This window comes from Acipenser ruthenus, chromosome 33 (genome assembly GCF_902713425.1).
Source record: "Acipenser ruthenus chromosome 33, fAciRut3.2 maternal haplotype, whole genome shotgun sequence".
Classification (NCBI taxonomy): Eukaryota; Metazoa; Chordata; class Actinopteri; order Acipenseriformes; family Acipenseridae; genus Acipenser; species Acipenser ruthenus.
The window spans coordinates 2549655-2572116 of NC_081221.1; the positions used below are offsets into that span (position 1 = coordinate 2549655).

Genomic DNA, 22462 nt, shown 5'->3' on the forward strand with positions numbered 1-22462 from the left:
TTCATGTCTACGATTTAACTGCAGTCAGAGCTTCCAATTTCGTAAATCAGAGCATTAGAGCAGATTGGGGATGTTGAAACGGTTTTATTTCAACATGGTGAAAGCTCAGCATTTTGGATAAACCCAACTGGCATACCCCTAAGAGTTGCAAAATACTTTTTAGCATGCTTGGGAAATCATTGTCTAGGGATCCAAGTTCTGTTTATTTGTTTCGATCACAACAAACATTATTTTAGCTTCAAGGGTGCAGTGCAGGACAGACATAACAAACACCACTGGAATACCATTACATTAACAGTGCGTTAACTTTATCAGAATATCTAAAGCATTACAAGCAATGGCAACAGATTTTAAACAGATATTGCACAGTGGTCTGAATCGGGTAGCATACTGGTACGGTACCATCTACTGTAACTGCAATATAGGAAAACAACTACAAATGGATCATACCATTGTAGGTGCTACCAATGCTCACGAGTTAACTGTTGCTTTGCCATTGTTGTATTGCCACAGCATTGCTATTTAAGATGAGTTTTTCTGTAAACCTACAATCAACATAACATACAAAAAGGGGAGCTCCCGAGTGGCGCATCCAGTAAAAGCGCTCCTCGTGGAGTGCAGGATGCGCCCTACAGCCTGGAGATCGCAGGTTCGAATCCAGGCTATGTCACAGCCGACCGTGACCGGAGGTTCCCAGGGGGCGGCGCACAATTGGCCGAGCGCCACCCGGGTAGGGAGGGCTTAGATTGGCAGGGGAATCCACGGTTCACCATGCACTAGCGGCCGATAGGGCACCTGCGGTTCTGCAGTAGAGCCATCAGATCTGTGTTGTCCTCCGGCACTATAGGTCTGGTGGCCTTGCTGTGGAACCACAGTGCGAAAAATGACGGATTGGCGGGAGCACGTTTCGGAGAACGCGTGTTCCAGCTGCCGTTTCCCAAGTCGACGGGGGGTTGTGAGCGGTGAGCCGAGGATACAGATAATAATTGGGCATACAAAATTGGGGAGAAAAACCGGGATAAAAAATTGGTGACGACTAAATAAAAAAAAAAATACATAATATACAAAAATAGTAACTAACTCACTTCTTAATTGCTATTATGTGGTGTCTATGACAAAATATAGAATTTTTCCCACTATTAATGTGCATTGTTATTCAACTCAAGTATTGTATTTGTATCTCTGGAATAGCAACTATCCTGTTTCATGTGCATATGTTCTACCAACATAGTAGTGGCTGGCATGAACTACTGCAATAAACAGAATTGGAATGGGGACATAGTATTATTAATAGCGGTATAGTATTAAAATAAAAACTCACTTGTCCTCCTACTCGTGTGAGGCCATCTGGTTGCAGTTGCATTGACAGTTTAACTAGGAAGCGTATTACAGGAAAAGATCCACCTAATCCTCTCTAAAAATATCCCCAGAGAAAGAGTAGCACCCAATACCGTGGATTGAACCGCCATGAAAAATAAGGAAACATTCCATCAACTTTTATTTTTCTACAGCAACAAAGTTGTATTTGACTTTTTTTTTTTTTTCTCCCAAAGTTCAAAAGCAAGAAAATCAATACATGTTGGACAATGATTAATCTAAATTATTCAAATGACATTTTGAATCAATAAAAGAAAAAGAATTTAAAACGATATAATTTGCGATTTGAATTAAGAACCCATCAACAGACGAAGTGTACTGCACATACAATCTCAACTCAAGAAACAAGATGTCTTGTTGCTGATAACTGTGCAGACGCAGAGGACTGTAGTCTGGGAAACAGCCAAGATTGACCTTAAATTGGATTTTACATCTAAGTTTTATTTTGCGGGTTGTACACTGACTGTCGCAGGTGTGCCGGTTTTAATTTGTGGGTGAGACCCGCGAAATGTGGGTCACTTGGGTGGTCTGGAGTAGTACCGATGAAGTCATTGCTTCCAATGTTGCCAGAACAATCCTTAAGAGACTCAGCATGCAGATCCTGCTTATCAGTTTTTGAACATAAATCTGCATTAGATATAATCCTAGTTGAGAGTGTCATTCATCTTCTTTCAAACTGAACATCTACAACCTAACTCTCCATGAGGTATCATGTTTCACTCACAAGGAACATTAGTAAATGAGTCATTATGATGAAAAGCTTCAGTTTCTGGCACCACCTTGCACCTTGTATTAAAACCCCCATCCTAAATACTGGCATCAGTGGGGAAGGCATACCGTAATAACAAGCCAACTAACTAACCATCACACTTGACTTATTCCTCTAAAATAATCTGCCTTCTCAAAAATGGCCCCATCTAATGTTTTACTGGATTTATAACACATGCAAAAAGTGAACTTTATAGCTTGCTTTCTTGCTTAGAAAAGCTGTAATAAGAGTTGAGTTTGAAATTGTTTATGTCGTACTATTTAGGCTGGTCTGTATTTAAAATAGCCAGGAATGTAGAGGAGTGCCTCGCCCACTTACTGCAGGCCCTGTGCAAATAATTATAGACCATGGAGGGAGGAACCTTTCCAGATTAACAAAAAATGTACAGGAGATACTCTGAAACACATAGCCAGGACCAATGCTGCGGATTCAGGTTAAAACGGATTGAAATGTAGAGTGGGTTCTAATTAGCATTGACTGATGCGTGAATAATCGTGGTACAGCTATTCGGTTATTACTTCTATCCACATTAAAAACAAATACATTGATTTTGGACAGTAAGCCAAAATCTACAAAATAAGGTGGTGCAACAAATCACGGTATAGCAGAAATAACATTTGCACGGTATATACATTGCTATTTAACATTTGCACAGCAGCAGTGTGGACTAGTGGCTGGGGCAGCAGTGTGGAGTAATGGTTAGGGCTCTGGACTCTTGACCGGAGGGTCATGGGTTCAATTCCTGGATTGCTCCATGGGTTTTCAATTCCTGGTGAAGGACACTGCTGTATCCTTGAACAAGGTACTTTACCTAGATTGCTCCAGTAAAAACCCAACTGTATAAATGGGTAATTGTTTGTAAAAAATAATGTTATATCTTGTAACAATTGTAAGTCGCCCTGGATAAGGGCATCTGCTAAGAAATAAATAATAATATGCAAATGTACCCTGTTCCCAGGCTTTGCAGCATATGTGTTGAATCACCTGTACCAATGTGATGGAAACCCACCAGCACAGCAGTGCTTTTGCAAACATATTGAGCACATTGAAATGAATTTTAATACTAGTGGGCATTTTTCCCCAGTAAATATGAAAAGTGGGTATACTGTACAGTATGCATGACTTCACTTGAAAACAGATAGGAAATGTTAGCTAAGTGATACCGTAAACAAACCAGTTCCTAATTAAAATAACAGGAAATTACAAAAATCAACAATCTGCCATCCTGCAGTGGGAGCTTCTATTCTCCAGAATGAACATGCAGGATATTTTTCACTTCTTGTCAAGCTGCAAGTTGCATTGTATTTTTGGGCTCATACATATCCTGTATTTTTCTACCTAGCAGTGAGACTGTAATGTAGAACCAACTTTGTCCACAAAGCAAGCCCAATTCATTCCCTACGTAATTTCACCAGCTATAGCATTCAATAAATTTGGTTACCACCCCTGTTGCTTTCCTAGTGAAAACATATATGAAGAAAGATTCCATTACTAGAATTGGCATTTTAGCAGATACTTCACTGTGATTGGTTGATTTATGATATGTGTTTATAATAAATAGATAGCCTTATAAAAGGTATGCCTCTCTCGCAATAATCAAATATAAACATAGAGGCTTATGCAAGAGTTGGAGCCACTGAAGAACAGGCAAACTTACAGAGATCCAAGTGGTCCTGAATACCATATATAGCTTATTTTATGCTTCCTCTTTAAATGGAAATGCCTGACACTTGTTTCATGTACAGGATATTATCACAAGAGCATTGCATTGAGAGCTAGGAAACTCAGAAGACACATGTAGCCTGTAGTTAGCGTTCACAGACAAGCTGGTCTTTTTTTCCTATTAAAAGGTTTCTTTATGGATTTTTTTTCTTCTCGTTACCAATTGTGACTGGGGTCCAAGTCTGTTTTCTGTTTCCATCTGCTTGTCAGACCGTCCCCCAAAAACATGCACTGCGTAACTGCATGTACAAAAACGGTGCGTTGCCAAAAGAGAAATCCCAACACAGACGTTTCGTAACTTGAGAAATGTAGGTTACTAAGATTGGATGTTATAAACATTTTTTGTTTTGTCCAGTGCTCTCCCGTATATGGACTGCAACAGCGATAATTTGTCAAGAAAGGTCCCTTGGGTTACTGTTTAGCAGTCTGAGAAAATTCATGGAAATAACTGGGCAGCTACCCATTTTTATCCCTCTGTTGTGTTGTAACCCAACTGGATGTTCCTGCAGTAACTCTCTGTCTGGTACCTTAGGGACAACAACAGCTGGAATTTGCTTACTGAAAACCTATTTTAAGAGTCGGAAACTTTAGGCAATCAAACTGATTTTAAATGTCCCTCAGTGAATGATGGGAATGTTCTTGAGCAAGTGAAATCTGCTCTGCAATGTACCAACTCCCTCAAGAGAAACATGAAAGGTTGAAGTCTGTAAGCATGTCTATATTAACGTGAGCCTTCTGGAAAAGTATAATTACTTTCTATGAATCGCTTACTTTGTGAGTAATGCGTTTTTTAGAAGTGGTTTGTTTTCTCGATTTTCTCCATCAGCCCACTGTCTCAGTTATGTTTTCCATCACCAAGTCAGGTGATTCATCTGGTATCAATAGTGTAGCATCACCCTGGCAGGGGGTGGTACTGAAGCAGCATGCGGATGGGTGAAGACTCTGTATGCCAATGCTGTGCTAACTTGGTGCTGCATTCTGCAGGATTCCACAGCATGAAGGCACCCTGGATAGGATCAACTAAAATCTACAGTTTCTGACTGCCATGAACCTTTCAATTAACTAATGATCTTCAATGGCGATGCAGTCAATGGCAGTAGTTCTGTATTAAGAGACAATGGTAACATAAAGGTGAGCTACAATAGTATATACAGTTTTTACAAATCAGTAACTGGGAAAGATTTTATTTTGACTTCTGACCAGCTATATTATTCTGATTCCTATGAGACAGGACCGATGTAATAAACAGCTATGGCCAAAAGTTTTGCATCACCCTATAGAATAAAAAAAAAATGTTGCTTCATGAAGTTGAATGAAAACTGCTGAATAATGTCACGTTAACATATTGAATTATATACCGCTTTGTAGTTTTGCATAAACTTATCAAAAAAACTGACAAAAATTGAAAAATGTGACATTTCAAAATCTAACACGAAATACTGGTACTACATATTATGGCTTCTGGTAGACATATTACAATATCAATTTTGTAGTTTCTTTGATTATATGATGTTAAATAAAAGATTTTAATTATATTCACATAGTTTGTTTTTTTAAAACCATTTACATAAAAAAAACAGACCCTGAAACTACAATTTTGTTTGCTTATCCCTGATGAAGTTGTATCGTAAAGCACTGGTATGTTGCTTTGACCAGGGGAAAAAGAATGAAATTGATTCATCAGGCACATGTTGCATTTGAAGACAGATGCGTGTGTACTCTGTTCCAGTGCTCTTTTCCAGGGCACTGACAGATGCCCACTTGCGCAAATGGTTGATTAGGCGGGCCCTTCTGTACGATGGCAGCAAAAACATTGGCTCAGGGGACTGAATGCTTTTACAATGAGTCATGTTTGTATCTGACTGGCCTGCTGGTTAAAAGGGCTTGCAGTGTGCAATGCATTATGCTTTTGGGTGGGGAAGCTACTGTCTCCTGCACGATCCTTAGAGTAAGGTTGTGTGTGACCAGTAATGAAACCTAAGCCCACGTAGATCTCAGATCAATCGATCCTGTCAGTAGCAGCTTCTTTTAGTGTAATTTAATCTGACTTGCAAGCCCAGGCAAAAATAGAGCAGCCACAACGATGCAAAGAGTGTACTTTTCCATTTAATTTCAATTCAATTCATTTTATTTCTGTAGTGCTTTTTGTAGCACAGGCTCTCAAAATGATTTGCACATCGGTTAAAAAACAGAAAAAAGTCTGCTGTGTCAAGAAGTAAAAAAATATTTAAAAAAGCAATAAATAATTATAATAATACATAATAAGAATAAAAAAAAGTTTTGAAAGTAAAAGGATTTTTTATTTATTAGTTTATTACTATTGTTACAGCACAATCGCCTATCTCTAAATTAACAATATAATCTCTGATCTAGAAAGTAAACTATTAACTTTTTGTTATGAATTTCTGAGTCATTCAGCTATCCTGTAGCAACTGGGATTTATAATCATCTGCCTTTTAGTTTATGTATCCCTTAAAACAGAACTTAATTTTGTACTTCTTTTTACTATTCACTACCATGTGATCTACCATTCATACACTATACTTTATTCAAATGCTCTATGATTTTATTGTGATAGACTGCAGGGAAGTTTTGTAAGGGATTAAAACCCAGTTCATGGGGAAAGTCAATGGCATTGTATGTTCATACACTGTGCTTAATTACTATGCCAGTAATATATGATTGTAATACAACTGAACCTACACAAAGAAGCAGGAATGTGCAACATTATTATCTTCTCTTATATACAGTATTAGTGCAGTACTTCTGAGAGACCACAGATGAAAAAAAGAAATGTATATATATATATATATATATATATATATATATATATAGAGAGAGAGAGAGAGAGAGAGAGAGAGAGAGAGAGAGAGAGAGAGAGAGAGAGTACCAAAATGATCAATAAGAAAAAGGAAAAAAAGAAAAGGATATTTCAGGTACTTAAAAAGGTAGAATAATCGATTACAAATCAATTATCAGGACGTTTCGGACTACAAGTCCTTTATCGGCTGAATACAAAAAAACAAAAAAAACAGTGCTTTAAGAAGTTGATAAAAAAACAAACAAGAGTACATATATATAATTCAAGTGAATTAAATGCTCAATTTAAGTTTTTCCAATACTATTTTTATGAGAAGACCTTGGTAAGTGCCAGAAGCTACAAAAAAAATACAAAGTGCATTCCAAGCTTTGAAGTTCTAGATTAAAAGAGAATACAACATTCTTTTCAGCTGATGTAACAAAAGCATCGATAGTTGACATTCCACTCAAGTATAAGTATAAATCATTGTTTTTTTGGGGTTTTTTTTAATTTATAAATCAAATATAAAAAGAAATTATTATTCCTGCGTTCGTTAGTACATCTAAATAAATTTAAAAAACTGTATAGTGGTTATACAGCTGTAGAGATCCTATCCTCCTTGGAAGCTGCTAGCCACTCTGCCAAATAGACTATAATACAGTCTTCAAGGTCTGTTTCTGACTTTTAATGCAGGCAATGCTAGTTATGGATAAATCCCTAACCACGAGCGAAGGTGATAAAAAATCTACTTATGCCTCTGGACAAATCTGAATTTCAGAAAAAAAAAAATTTGACTTATGAGTTAAACATGTGCTAAATCAACAACTGAAAATCCCTATTTAGACCTATCAAGCAACTGCATATGACAATAAATAACGCAATTTGTAAGATCGTTGATCATAAAAAAAAAAAAAAAAATCATAACTGAAATACAGATTTATTCAATGAGATGAGAGCTAGAAGATTTTGGCCTACTAGAACTGGCAAATAGAAACCTAATCCTGACTCTTACAATTCCCAACCTCTCCATCACACTTTGAAGCATTCCTACTGCAATGTGATATCCTGCTATTAAAATACCCATCAAACTAATTTTAACTTGGTTTGTGTTAGCTGCAGGGAACAATAATCACCTCAATCTAAACTAAAGTACTAATCAGCTTCGAAACTTTTAATTGGGGTGACTTTATAACTGCAGTGGCTGCATTGCACAAATAAATAACACCAAACTCTATGATCACCCCTCCTCTCTGATTCCAATTCATGAGTAATTATGTGTGTACTTTCGTACTTTCTATGGTGTTGATTAGGAAGTCTGCACAACTAGAAGCAAATAATATGCATCAACGCACCTAATAGTTGTATTGCTTTCATAATTATTATGAAATGCTTTCTAAATTAATCTTGAAGCTGCAAATCTTCTACCTCCCATATACCAGTATGCAGCATTGTGCATCTAAAAGGCAAATGCCAAATAAAATCATATTTGAAAAATTCGCTGCACAAAGCTTTCTAATGTTCTTAGTTGATCATAATGAGCGCTCGACGAAGGTCAGAAAACACAAAGCACATGACAGCAGCAACACAAGTTTGACGTGGAGACTTGTTTCCTTTTGAATCAAAGCAAGGACAAAAAAAACAATCAAGTTTTGTCTTACAAATTAACCCCTTAACTGCAGAACAATCAACCATTGAAAATGTATGATAAAAAAAGAAAAGAAGCATTGTGATTTCTGAAGATAACAGCCTACAGCTAGTATCTTTACAAGAATCTAACCAACATTTTCATTTGACATGTGTTCTTTATTTAGCCAGAGCTCTTGAACATATATAACTACTCTGATGAGATCCAGGAAAGAGAAAACCAGTATAAAATAATACATGCAAAACCAGTAGCACACAGCGAAAGAAAAACAGCATGCAGTATTCAGAGCAAAGATCGCACCTGCTTTTTGTGAAAGGAAAAACATACTTGCACTAACCTGTTGCAAGTACACTCTTACAAACAAACTTAGATATTAGTTTCTGTCCCAAAAGTTAGAAAATGAGATTCTAAATTCACAAATTGCTGCTGCATTATGTTATAGGAAATATACGCAGTTTGTGGCAATGAAAACTTATACAGAATGCCTTTTATGGTGTTAGGGTGTGGCTCATTCCAAACTTTGTTTTCAAAGTTCAATTCATGTATGGTTATTGCATGATATTTTATATAGGATGAGAATTTGACCTAAAAAAGAACACTTAATGACACAGTTCCCAAGAAAGACAGCTTCAACACCAGTTAACCCCTGTCACGCCCTATTAAAAGTTTGCCATGGAACATTTGCACTGTCATTTTGTTGTTTCCCATAGTCTACTATTAACCGCTAACCGTTTTTTATGATGTTTCTCTATACTTATCTGTGATTAACAAGCTTGTCAGTGCATTGCAATGCTTTTCTATGCTAGATTTCTAGCATGGTAAACCACAGTAAACTACAACTGCGTAACAGCTAAAGACATTCATTCTTTACTTATTAAACTATTAGCTTGACTTCTGCGACCACAACTGTTTTTCCTAACTAGGCACCAGTAATCAAACAAGTACAGTATTTATCTGTGCTGTGCCATTCTTGCCTATATTTTATTACGTTTTGCTAAGCTTTGATCATGGTCTTCCACAGTAAACTTTTATAGCGAAAAATATTACCATACCCATACCTTCATAAATGACAGAATATCAGCACTTACATTTAGCTGTTTTCAGCTAATGCACCAAGAAACCAACTTACAGGGCAAGTTATAATAGCAGCTTAAATATAGGGATCTTCTGTTTAACCCTTTAAACATGCTGTGTGCCACAAACTGGCTTAACCAACAGAATTAAATTGATCAAACGGGCCACGCCAGCGATAAAGGACTATGATAAAGTCCACTTCTGCAAATAAGAAAACGCAGTAGAGGGGTAGAGTAGCTGGGGTGACGTACCTGGTAGATCATGACTTTGAAGTTCCGTCTCTTGAGCAGCTCTGCCTCGTTGGATTCCAGCCTCTTGATCTGCCCCGCTTGCTTCTCCAGGTTCTGCCTCACGGTCTTCACGTTGATGCTCACCTTGCGCACCTTCTCCAGCATCTTGTTGACCGTGTTGCTGGTGGTCGTGTGGGACTTGGCCAGCTTGGTCAGTTCGCCCTGGATGCCTGTCACTGAGCTCTCCATCTCCTGCTGCCTGTGCTCCAGGCTGTTCTGCGTCTGCTGGATCTGGTCCACTGCCCCAATGATCTTGTCTAGAAGAGTCAGGACCATCACCCCATTGACCTGGGAGTCCGACTTCTCCACATGTTCATCCTCCACTTGCTCGTCCTCAGAGATGTCCGAGAGGGCTGCAGTTTCAAGTTGCACGCTAGAATCCGCCATGGTTGCCTGGTGGTGGTAGAACCAAAAAAAAAAAAAGTGACTTCAAAAACTGTAGCAACTAGTCAAGGTAGTTAACTTTCTCTTACTTTCTTTATTTTCTTATATCTCTCTCTCTTTCTCTTTTACTTTCTCTCTCTCATTGACTTTCTCTCTTGTCCTGGGTAGTGAGTCAGCAGCTGGAGTGGAGAGCCCGTTCAGTTATGCTATGTGTGCCTCAACCCAAATGCCACAGCTCTGCTAAGCCATCCAGTCAAGCTACCCTGCAGAATTTTCCAAACTCTCAGGCCATTGGTTAACTCCACCTAGCTGCATAAAATGAGCCTGCCAAGCTCCCTCCCACCCCTCCACACAGTGTCCCACCCTCCCTCCCTCTCTCTCTGGGATGGTTTGAATAGTTGGAGGGGAGGCGAGGACTTTTCTTTCGCATGCGAGCAAGCACAGGCACAGCTAAGCGAGGAATGTGAAGTCAGAGCTTCAATCACTCTTTCCTACGGGTTTCCAGGGTATTTTAGACTGTGAGAAGATGAGACAGGAGTTAACTCTTCCTGTTGTGGACCTTGCTAATGCACCAGTAGGATCTAAATCTGAGTTTGTAACTTAAAACAAATGCTTGTTGCCAGCAGAGGCCCTAGGCCGCAGCAGGGCGTGTGTGTGTGTGGGGGGGGGGAGGGGGCATTAAACTGAATCCGAGTTCAGGATGTAAGGCTTTGAAAGCGTGTTTTCCTATTGTTTCACATCTACAAAGGAAAGGATCCATTGAACAACAACCTGCACACCCTATAAAAAATACAGTAGCAGAGCAGTTTTGTATGAATTGAATGCCTTGTGCTGGCTTCTAAAAAGCTTTCTTCACTTTTCTGAAGGTATAGTGCAGTCCCCAAGTTGGCCCGCAGGTTTTGGAGTCCCTCATGGCTACCCGAAAGGGATTCAGTCTTGTATCTTCCAAATATTTCATTTCTTATCTGTTCAATATCCCAATGTATGTGCTCTGTATGATTCACTGTTGCTGTTTGGGCTTAGATTTGCAGTGCTTAACTATTTCATCAAAAATGTCTTCTGAAAAGACTCCAGAAGGCTGACAGTAAGAAGTGGGTAAACACTGAAGCCTGTGCAACACTAAGTCTTTCCAGAATTTTTTTAATTTTTTTTTTTTGTGTGTGCTACTTAGTAAGTATGGCAAATAATGATCTCAGCAGAAACAAAAACTGAGAACTATGGAGAGTGCACACAATAAGATATCGAACATGAGAAATGAAACGTTCTAACTGCAAAAGACAACTTTTTCATTGCTCGCCCGGTCATTGTGTATGTGACGTAGTCATTTCTGATGCATGTTTCGCGGTAGCCCATGATCCAGGAGAGATTCACTTTTCTACAGAGCAGAGAATCAAAAACTCCTCTCCTTTTATTCAATCCTCAACCTGTTTTCTGGTTTCTCTGGTAAATCTCTATGCTAGTGATACACCTTGAAACAGCCGTCTGTTACACACTATGAACTGCTAGACTGTGGCTGTATTACCAGGACACACACCTGCATCAGACACGATTGTGTGTCACAACAGTATCCTTCTCCCTGGATGTGACTGATTGCCCTCGTGATTTCTATGGCAGCAAATTGGTGTTATTTGCTCTTGTACAGCTGGCAGGGTAAGCAGATTATTTCATGGTAATGTGATAGTCTAGTTGAACCACATGTGAACTGTTTTGGGTTTAAAGTATAGAAACCTAACAAACAAACTATTCAACCAGTCATCCACAACACATGTCATATTATTATTATAAAGCCATTTTTCCTTTTTGAAGTGCTAAGGGAGTATTTTCCTAGTGTATGGACAGTGTATTATACTGTAATTGCTATTCTTTTAAATGAAAATGGCCAAGTTCTAGGTTGTTATGTTATTGTTTTTGATGAGTGCATTTCTTAAAGAAGCAACCATTGTGTTTAACATGTGTTTAAGTGTAATTGTTTGGCACTCCTAGCTAAATAATAATTCATTTGGGTTTAAAAAAATGTACAGCTGTATAAATCTTTGCAAATATTGGAAACTATATTATTTTGGCAGAATATTTTATACGGCAGAGTTTGCTCATTTTTAAATGGAAGTATGGTGCAATTGAAAATAACAGAGATTCTAATTTACTAAAATGAACAAGACTAATTTGGTTTAGTTTTCTTTGTTAAATAAGAAACCGACACAACAAACAGGCTCAATATGTGCTATTCCACAAAGCACCACCAGATGGTGCTGCCAGAATGCTGCCCTATACAAACTTATCTCTTGACTAAAATACAGCATGTGTTGTTGTAGTTGGCCCTGCTCTGACAACAAGGAATGAAAAAGAGCAAACAAGCTTTTGCTAATTCAATATGCTTTTGTTCCATTATAGCAGGAATCCAGCCCGGGTGACCTTTCGCACAAAACAAATATGAGTGCTGCTGAATATACCACTGGTTAAGTATCGAGTCAGTGTCACATTCTTTTTGCAGAGCTGGCTATAACCTGACAAACACAGATCAAGTGAGGGAAATATCTCTGCCCAAAAGTCTGCTCAACGGTGGCTTTCAAAACCATTTTCTTACCTTGCATTGGCATACCAACATTTTCATCAATCTTTTTTTTTGTTTTTCATACTTTATTGTCATTTTGAGGCACATCCATTTTCTGCCAGAGCACAAAGCTGTAAAAATGTGCTTTACTTTTATAAAAGTGTACCATGGTAAATTTGCATGATTTTCCCAAACCTTTTCGTGCTTTGTAATATCTCTTTCTGTGTTTTACCTTGCTTTCAGTAAGATCTAATACACCTTGCTATGTTAACCTGAGTACAAAACTAAAACCTGGAAACCAAAGAACTGATGAGAATGTTGCTAGTCTAATAAGATGTTATTAAGCTTTGGCTATTACAGTTTACATGGCCATTTGTCCAATAAACTAACATGCACCTCAGTGTATTATTATTTAGCAGACATTTTTATCCAAAGTGATTTACAGAGACTTGGGGGTGAACTGTGCATCACAACTGCTGCTGCAGAGCCACTTCCAATAGGAAATCTGTGTTATGTCTCATCCGAAGGACAGAGCACAGGGAGGTTCATTAAGTGACTTGGTCAGGGTCACACACATCTGTGCTGAGCTGGGATTGTACCTGAAACCTCTTAGTAACAAGCCCCTTTCTTTAACCACCGGAGCACCAAGCCTCCTTCAGCAATAATATCATTTAAAGACTGCAAATGGTTTGGTATATGCAGATGCATACAGCATAAAAACTTAGCAGATGCTGTTGTCATCTGGTGCTGTAACTGCATAACTCTGAATGCATACTACACCTCCAGAGCTCACACTTTCAAAATAATATTAACAGTACTTTGTTATGTTAACCCTTTAATGGCTGGGGAGTGATCTGGATCTGGCTACATGATCATTTTAAATACAAGACGTTGGTAAGGTAAATTATAATTTATTAATATGAATTGCCTATTTCTTCTGCAAATATAAATTATTATTTGTTATGGCAACTTACAATTGTTACAAGATATCACATTATTTTTACATACAATTACATTATTATTTTATATATATATATATATATATATATACAATTACCCATTTATACAGTTGGGTTTTTACTGGAGCAATCTAGGTAAAGTACCTTGCTCAAGGGTACAGTAGCAATATCCCCCACCTGGGATTGAACCCACGACCCTCCGGTCAAGAGTCCAGAGCCCTAACCACTACTCCACACTGTTTCCCAAATTATCTTTGGATATGTTATATTTCTGACCACCAGTGTAACTGTTTTAAAGTTCTTTAAAGTTAACAAAATACTTCAAAGTTAAAAGGGGATCAGTTTTAACCCTATCATTCAATGTTTTTGTGTGTGTGTGTGTGTGTGTGTGTATTTCCTTTTAGGTCCAAACTTATTTGATATTTCTCTTAGAAAATGTGACCTTTTCAACATGACATTGAGGACGTTCTACCATGATGTCGCAATTTTCTGTAGTTTTAGCTTTGCAATAAGGAATGCAAAAACACCTTATCAAAAATATATCTGGGCTTCGGTATTCGGTATATGCTGTTCTCACAAAGTACAACACTGTTTCAACACGCAAGTCTCCCCTACTCTCAAACAAACCCCAAATTGACATTTTCTTCCCATGAGTTCCAGAGGACGGGGATGGTGTCACCTCTTAACGCATGATATTCACTATCACAATGCATTCGCTTTCACACCTTAAACAAAACGAGATATGAGCGCATGATAGAAAAATGCTTCACCACGCCTCCCGTACTATGTAAGACAGCACTGCTCTCCTCATGGCACGGCTAACTCAATTACACAGGGCCTCCTTTGTGGAGTTTATGTGCCCTGACGTCATTACATTCTGAGGGACAGAGAGTGAGGGTGCGTTCACGACGAGCAGACTTTTGTCATTCTGCGCAGACGCGGGCTGTAGCGGCTGCACAGATCGCTCAACTTGAACACAATATCAAACGTATATATGTGCATTTTACTAAAGCTGATTCAGTGAATGCAATAAGGTTTCCATCTTTGTCTTTATACAATGGGCGTAACTAGAGCAACCCATTTCACCCTCACAGTCTGCGCTTCTGCAGTTCACGTACCAAAGCAGTCCACGCTGCGTCTGCACAGACCGTGACGTCAGCCGCAGACTTGCAATCTAGTGAACGCACCCATTGAAAGATATATCTACACATATCAGCTGTTTCCCGGAGAACCTTGCTGAGGTAGGAACAAAGGACATTGCTGTTTTCAAGCTACGATTTCAAGTGCCATTTAACATTTTGCTTGTGATAAAAAAATTCTCTCATTCGTAGATGCTGTGTATTCGAAGAATTCAAATCAAAATCTTCAATCTTAATGCTACTAAGTCGATAGGTGTGTTCTATGTTTACACACAGCCTCGTTTTATTTTTGGTTTCTTCTATTTTCTATTAAATACTGTATGAAGTAAGGGTTACCGCAGTAGAATGATAGGTGTAACATAATAAACACGATTGCGTCTATAAATATGACAATGACATTTATAAATAGGTTGACCTTTATTATTAGTAGCATTGCTATTTTACTATTAATAGTATAAGAAATACATGGTTTACGGGTAAGATCTTTCAAGGTCTAGCATCACTACACTATGTCATTCAGCGATAGCCTAACTTAAATGTTATAATAAAACATTAACAATAATGTATTACAGTAATACTGTACCGGTACCATTTTTTTAAATCGTATTTTTATTCGAAATATGGTACTCAAATTATGTTCTTGTTGTGGCTAGTGGTATTTGTGTAATAAGAGATTGATGCGGCTTATATATCGTCCTTCAGAAAATAAATGGCGTCGTCGCAGTACTGCGGCAGAAATGAAAGAAAACGTCAACATAGATTCACATCTACAGCAAGCGACCATAAGGGCACTTTTTTATTCGGTGTTAAGTAACATTTTTTTAAAACTTTAAATGTACATGCAGAATGGTTGTTTTGTATACCGTGCTGGTATTGGATTACTGTGTGTGTGTGTTATTGCCTGTGTATATATCTATCTCTGCCTGCTTGCTTGGTTGGTTACATGATGAAATGCACTGTCAGAATAGATGGTGCCTAGTACGAACTGTCAATTAAAATAATGCTAGCGCACTATATGAATATGGAGCTCCTCCAATGTAAATTACGTGTTGCGTGTATCACAATACGACCCCTACTAGTGCTAGTAGTACTAGGTAAGCAGCAAGACAGTGTTTTTCATGGTTACGTAATGATTCTTGAAACGATTGTGGAGAGTCTTCCTATATGCGGTATGGTTTTAAAAAATGTAGAAATACCGGTTTATTTTCACTTTGAAATGCAATGGATTTAACAATTGCATCAGTAGTCTGTCTTTCTTGGGTCACGTGCTCTCTAAACCCTTCATTCGCAGTATCACTTAAGTAAGGCTGCGTTAATGGTGTAAAGGTCACGTTGTGGAATATGGGTGGGTTGATAACGTGTACCGCATATCAAAATGGCATTTCGATTTAGAATTGTTATTATTGAATATGTATTTTATGCTCAAGTGTTTATCATCCCAACTGGGTATGCATTCATAACGCAACAGGGATGGCAATAAGGCTCCCATTGCGTAGCAGGATGATCCATTCCTGGTTTTACTATAGTTTTTCATTAGACACACCCGGGCTTGTTACCGATACACTGTGGCTAATCAAGCCTCTAGTTAAACCAGGAATGGGTGAAACTGCTATGTAATCAGAGTCTTATTTCCATCCTTGATACACATAGCTATTCATCCAGTTGTACAGGGACATTCAGAACAAAAGCCATTGGCTGCAACTTTTATGTTATCCTATACTGGGATGCTTATGCATGGGTAAATTACATTGAAGCAATGGTGGCCTTGCTAATACATGTGTGTGTCATTTATTCTAGCCCCTACCATATTGGATCAGATTATTTGATAGAGGACAGTCCTATCTTGTGATTCATCATGGGGGAGCTGTTCCGCAGTGAGGAGATGACCCTGGCCCAGCTATTCCTGCAGTCTGAGGCTGCCTATTGCTGCGTCAGTGAACTGGGAGAACTGGGAATGGTCCAGTTTCGAGATGTAAGTTATAATAAATTACAACCGAGAAGAGGATGCTGATCGTATCTTTTACTGGGTTTAGAATTGCAGACCCCAGATTGGTAAGGTGCCCTTTTGTTTTTTGATTTTTTTCCAGCTCAACCCTGATGTGAATGTGTTCCAACGCAAATTTGTTAATGAAGTGAGGAGATGCGAAGAAATGGATCGAAAGCTGAGTAAGTGTCTTTTTCCTTAATACAACTTTAACTTAATACAGCCCTGACTCAAAGGAAAGCTACTGGATCTATGTTGATCTAAAATGACCTTTAGACTGTACTGTATAGTAATCCTTTTTTGACCACCTTAATAACGCTAAACACCATACTGATAGAGGTCTGCAAAATATCAGGATTTCAAATTGTGCAGTGGTGGTAATAAGATCACTGTTAAGATCATTAAAATAGACTAGCAGAATCGTTTCTTTATGGAATGTGCATTAAAAGGTACAAAACGCACTTGGCTTGCACAGAACAGAATAAGGTTTCTTTGAATAGATTTTAATCTAAAATGTTAAACTGAAATAATATAAAAAAAACGATGATCTCCTGTGCTTTTGACAATAGGTAATTTTAATGCTCATAATGGCGTGAGTCATATAGTAATCTTTTTTTTTTTTTTTTTTGTCCCCCGAAGGGTTTGTGGAAAAGGAAATTAAGAAAGCCAACATATCGATTATAGATACTGGGGAGAATCCAGAGGTCCCCTTTCCAAGAGACATGATCGATTTAGAGGTAAGACGCCACATTAAAAAACAAATTGTAATTTAAAAAAAAGGATTTGTTGTGTAAAGATGGGTGCTGCTCATGCGCTTACCAGAATCATTAAGTGAGAAGTGAATTTGTTGACAATAAGCCGATTTCATGTAAAGTCTACAGTAAGAATACGTTATTAAACCATTCCCTTTTGATATGTGTGGGTGAAAACATTTTCAATGAAAAATATATTTGTGTCCAGAACTGCTTTTTTTCCCCCATCTTTTTTCAACATTTTAATGCACGAAAGTGTTAAAGACACTGAGAAAGTCTTCTAGTGGACACGTTAGCAATTGCATTTCGCATATTTTAATATTAATGCATTGACTATTCTAGTGGATTATACTCTTCTAATGCCTATGCAATGAAGGCTAATGGAGCTTGATCGGTCAAATCAGTTACGTTTTTTTTTCTTTTGTGGTTGGCTGTGTGCAGGCGACGTTTGAGAAACTGGAAAACGAGCTCAAGGAGATCAACACGAACCAGGAAGCGCTGAAGAAGAACTTCTTGGAGCTCACAGAGCTGAAGCACATCCTTCGAAGGACCCAGCAGTTCTTCGACGAGGTCAGGATATCAGTTGTTTTGCCCCTAGACGGCGCTCCGGCTTCCAGTTTCGAAGTCACTCTGGCTTTCATTCCCCGGAACATGCTTGGCTGGTTGTGCAATGCTACTGATTCAGAAACATTCGTCATTTTTAACCCCAACCAAATACTGCTTTTCAATTCCAATTCCTTTTTAAAATCAATTCCCCAATTCCAAGTGCAAGTCCAGTTCCAATTCCCTTTTAATCACATCCAACACATCACTGATCCAAATTGCAATCAGCAGTATTCTGTTAAAATGAGCTTCTCGCAGTGGCAACAAATTACATAACCCTTCACGGTACAAGGAACATATGTGTCCCACAAATAAAGTAATGCTAACTCTTTTATTTTTGTAATGAGGTGCACGAAGCAGGGTTTGAAATTTACTGACAGGTTGGATCTGGTCATTCAAAGTGTCAGTTTCCTCCGGGTGATCACTCTCAAATGTATTTTAAGAAGAAACCGTTTGAACAACGTGCAATTCCTTGTGTGCATTAAGGGTTTAAATTGAAGTTATTGTTAGTCAATTAAATTGGTTTCAAATGAAAGCAGCTGAACAACCAACAGTTAGATCTCAACAATATAAATTCTGATTCCAATTCCTTTGAAGGAATTGGAATTGGGAATTGATTTTAAAAAGGAATTCAAAATGGAATTGGAATTGAAAAACAGGAATTGACACCCAACCCTCACCCCACATTGTAACTTATATCTTTCTTCTACAGTTACGGAATATTCAGGGCCATTCAAATACTAGATACTAATATATGTTGCCTTGTATACTGCATGCATCCAGGGATTATTGCTGAGCTGTTTGTGCCATTCCAAGTTTTATGGCTCCATCTTCTGTACAAATCTTATTTCCATCCCTGTGTGTTTGTCAAAGAGTAAGTAGCTTTTTAATTTAGCCATGTTAATTTTGAGAAACAAATATGATTGCAAAAACCATATGATAATAAAGGGAATTGTAATTTGAAGATACTTACTCTGGTCAAGAAACACACACATAGATTGTAACACATACATTTTCTATTTAAAATGTGTTTTTATAGTGTTACTATTTAACCATTAATTTTTACAGCTGGGTTAACAGACTGACAAGCACTTAACTTGTTACCTTCGGTAAGATTAGTGCTAATCATGGTCTGTGTAACCAGCTATGAATGTTTTTTTTTTTATTACAAGTAACGCATACTTTTAAAGTAGAAGAAAGTATATTGTTTCTGATACTGATGACATTTGCATGCTGCGTTACATTTCACATGTTACTGCAGAGGTATCCGTGTTTTTGATTGGCTTAGACCCACATTATCATTTTATATTGAAGATCCTGCTTTGGTCATGAAATCAGACTTGTCATTGGTTTGAAACTGAAGTTTCTGACATTCTGCGTTGGAAATGCTGGAGAGTTACCAAGTTACTTTCCTTAGGGGCTCCTTGAACAACATTTCAATTAATCATTTTAAAAAAAAAAAAATTTAATTTAGTCATTGCCAATGATTTTACCCCATTTTTTTCTCCCCAATTTGGAATTGGCAATTGTGTAATCCCGCTTCACCGCTGTAACCCCCCCCCCCCCCCCCGGCAAATCGGGAAACACGCGTCCTCCGAAACATGCCCCTATCAAGCCATCTTTTTTCGCACTGCTGATCCACAGCGAAGCCATCAGACATATAGTGCCGGAAGACAACACAGATCTGAATGGCTCCACTGCAGAACCGCAGGCGCCCTATCAGCCACAGGGGTCGCTGGTGCGCGGTGAACCGTGGATTGCCCTGCCGGCCTAATCCCTCCCTACCCAGGCGGCGCTCGGCCAGTTGTGTGCTGCCCCCTGGGAACTCCCAGTCACGGTCGGCTGTGACATAGCCTGGATTCGAACTCGCGATCTCCAGGCTATAGGGCGCATCCTGTACTCCATGCGGAGCGCCTTTATTGGATGAACATTTTCAAATCATTTTAAAGTAAACAAGTTGCCCATGTAAGTGTTTCTTTGTGATAAAGGTCATTCTTAAGAATAAGTTAATCATCTCACTGCAAACCCTGTTCTTAAACCTGATGAGAACCTTGCCTGCCTTATGACTTTGTCACCATTAACATGCCCTAAACGTTTTCTCGTTGTACTGTATGTCGCATGTCTTACACTTCCATTATGCTTGCACTGGGTTGGTAATTGTATCTATGGACTGACCCATTATACCGCTATAGTGGGGCGCCATAGTGACCTGAACGTGCTATTTGCGTTCCTCTGTAATGACATTATTGGGGCAAATAGGAGTCGCGACTACACTGACTTATAATCAGTTCCACAGTTCAAAGGACCGCCTTATAAAGGAGGTGCCTTGTACTTTAATATCAACTGTATAATTAATTTGGCTTCAAGTCCTGTATGCCAGTCAATGGAAATTGAATGTGTGCCGCATCGCAAACCCAATTAAAACAGCATTACTGTATCTGCTATATGGGACACACATTCTGTGAAAGCATTAAATAGTCATTATGTTAACAGGATGCTTGTAAGTGGAGGATTCATACAGTAGTTTGTCATTGTGAAAGATATTTGGCCGGCTGGAGGCAAAAGCATGAATCATTTGACTGTCTTGCACTTTTATCCTCACAGCTGTAAAACTGGTAGTGCGGTCTGAACTGTACTATCACTCATTTCTATGTAAACAAAGTGGCCTATCTTTACAAAGCCATTTGTGACAAAAGAAAACCAAACTGCCAGTATTATCGTCCCTAACTCTGAAACACTCAACGGTGGTACATTTAGTAACGCTAAAAGAAACTTCTAAGATCCTACAACAAACGTTTCGATTAGTCAGTGTTTTTTAAGATATTGAGGAATACTTCGAGTCGAAATGTTTGTCGTAGAATTGTACACATTTATTTTAGTATTACTACACTGCCAATGTTAAAAACCTGAATCACAATAACTCGACATTTGTACTGTTACTCTAACAATGCAAGCTGGATTTATGCTTTTAGATGGCATAAGCCCAATGGACAGCACTGTTTAAATGCATAAACTGGCACGAGCACTTCAAATGTTTGTTTGTGGGGTGTTGGTTTATTCTTTCTGTTAGTCTGTCACAGGGTAATGTTACTGGTTCACTTAAATGCACTGTAAAAATAACCTTCCTTATTCGTAAATAATAAAAAAAATTCTCATTTGCAGACATAGGAAAAATACCAATAAATAGGTGAAAGTTCAGCTGTTTAAGACACTTCAGGCTGGTTTCATAGACCCTGATTAATTACTAATCTTCCATTACTTTACCTAATATAACATTAGGTAGTCCATGATTAGTGGTAATTTAGGTCTGTGAAACCATCCATTTATAATGACGTTAGTCCTTTTCCTAGTATTCTATTCCTAGTCTTCTGTGTGTTTTAATATTAGAGATCAGTAGACAATGTGGGAGATCAGTTTGTTAAGAAACAATGGCATGCAGTGTCCCATTCCCCCCCCACCTCTGTTCTCTGCTTAACCGCGTATTCTCTTTTCTAAACCTGTTTACTGTTCCTGTACGGATGGGAGCATCTGTGTTTGTTTGTCTGTAAGTTAAAGAAAGAACATTTCCCCTTTCAGTTCAAAATACTATTCACCATGCTTCCATAGTTCAACACAAAAATCTGCAGTACCATTGTTAGTTACACTGATGAACTTGGCATGGGTACCTTAAGTCAGTGGTTCTCAATCCCGATCCTGGGGACCCCCTTTGTCTGCTGGTTTTCATTCCAACTGAGCTCTCAGTTACTTAACTAGACCCTTAATTGAACTGGTCATTTGCTTAATTAGACCTTTTTAATTGTTTTCAACTCTTAAACAGTTGCAGATTTGAAGTTAACTGTAATTTTTGAAGTATTGTTTTGTATGCATATTCACTTCTAGTAACCGGAGAGTTATGTGCAGGCTGACCATATTTAGTTTCTCGGTTCTTCCTAACCTCTGACAATTCCTTTATTGTTCACATCCTCACAAAGAATAAAACCACATTGTAAGCTGCCAGTTCAATCACACTCACAAAAAACATTTGTATGAAATACCCCTTTTAACCAATTTGAATTATAAACATAATGAAAGGACTTGAATCAAATTGAAAGTACAGATGTCTAAAAATGCAAGTGCACTGTTCGAAAGATGGTCAGCTTCTCAATTACTCCTCTTGTAAGCTATTTTGCAACCCATATTCTTTAACATTGCATCACCCCACATCATTCCTGCCTTGCCACTTGAGTTTTGGGTTTTCTTCTTACTCGAATGTGTGTCCAAGTTCACCCTGTGTTGTGTTATTATTATTTCCTGTTCATTTCTAACCTCTTTCTGTCTCTCTCTTGACCTGTCCTTTATATCGTTTCTGTCTCTCATTCTCCTGGTTCCTGGTTCCCCTGCATGCCACTAACTAGCTTGATTAGCTATCAATTG

General features: G+C 38.3%; 2 protein-coding genes across 7 annotated transcripts in view; one reads left to right on the forward strand and one right to left on the reverse strand.

Moving 5' to 3' along the window:
* LOC117433276 (caveolae-associated protein 1-like) overlaps positions 1-10357 on the reverse strand; it is a 28826-nt gene extending 18469 nt beyond the window's left edge. The window contains exon 1 of the mRNA XM_034055394.3: positions 9639-10357. Coding sequence (XP_033911285.3) covers positions 9639-10064 — 426 coding nt within the window. The 5' untranslated portion in view covers positions 10065-10357. The remainder of the gene's footprint in view (positions 1-9638) is intronic.
* Positions 10358-14563: 4206 nt separating this feature from the next.
* The window catches only part of atp6v0a1a (ATPase H+ transporting V0 subunit a1a), a 34750-nt gene continuing 26851 nt past the window's right edge, over positions 14564-22462 (forward strand). Inside the window, exons 1-5 of one of the 6 annotated variants that reach the window (XM_034055489.3) lie at positions 14564-14812; positions 16508-16682; positions 16798-16876; positions 17334-17431; positions 17888-18016. In XM_034055489.3, coding sequence (XP_033911380.1) covers positions 16566-16682; positions 16798-16876; positions 17334-17431; positions 17888-18016 — 423 coding nt within the window. In that variant the 5' untranslated portion in view covers positions 14564-14812; positions 16508-16565. Of the gene's footprint in view, positions 14813-14861; positions 14964-15491; positions 15514-16507; positions 16683-16797; positions 16877-17333; positions 17432-17887; positions 18017-22462 lie in introns of those variants that run through there. The other 5 variants (XM_034055485.3, XM_034055490.3, XM_034055488.3 and 2 more) reach the window with 5 other exon arrangements.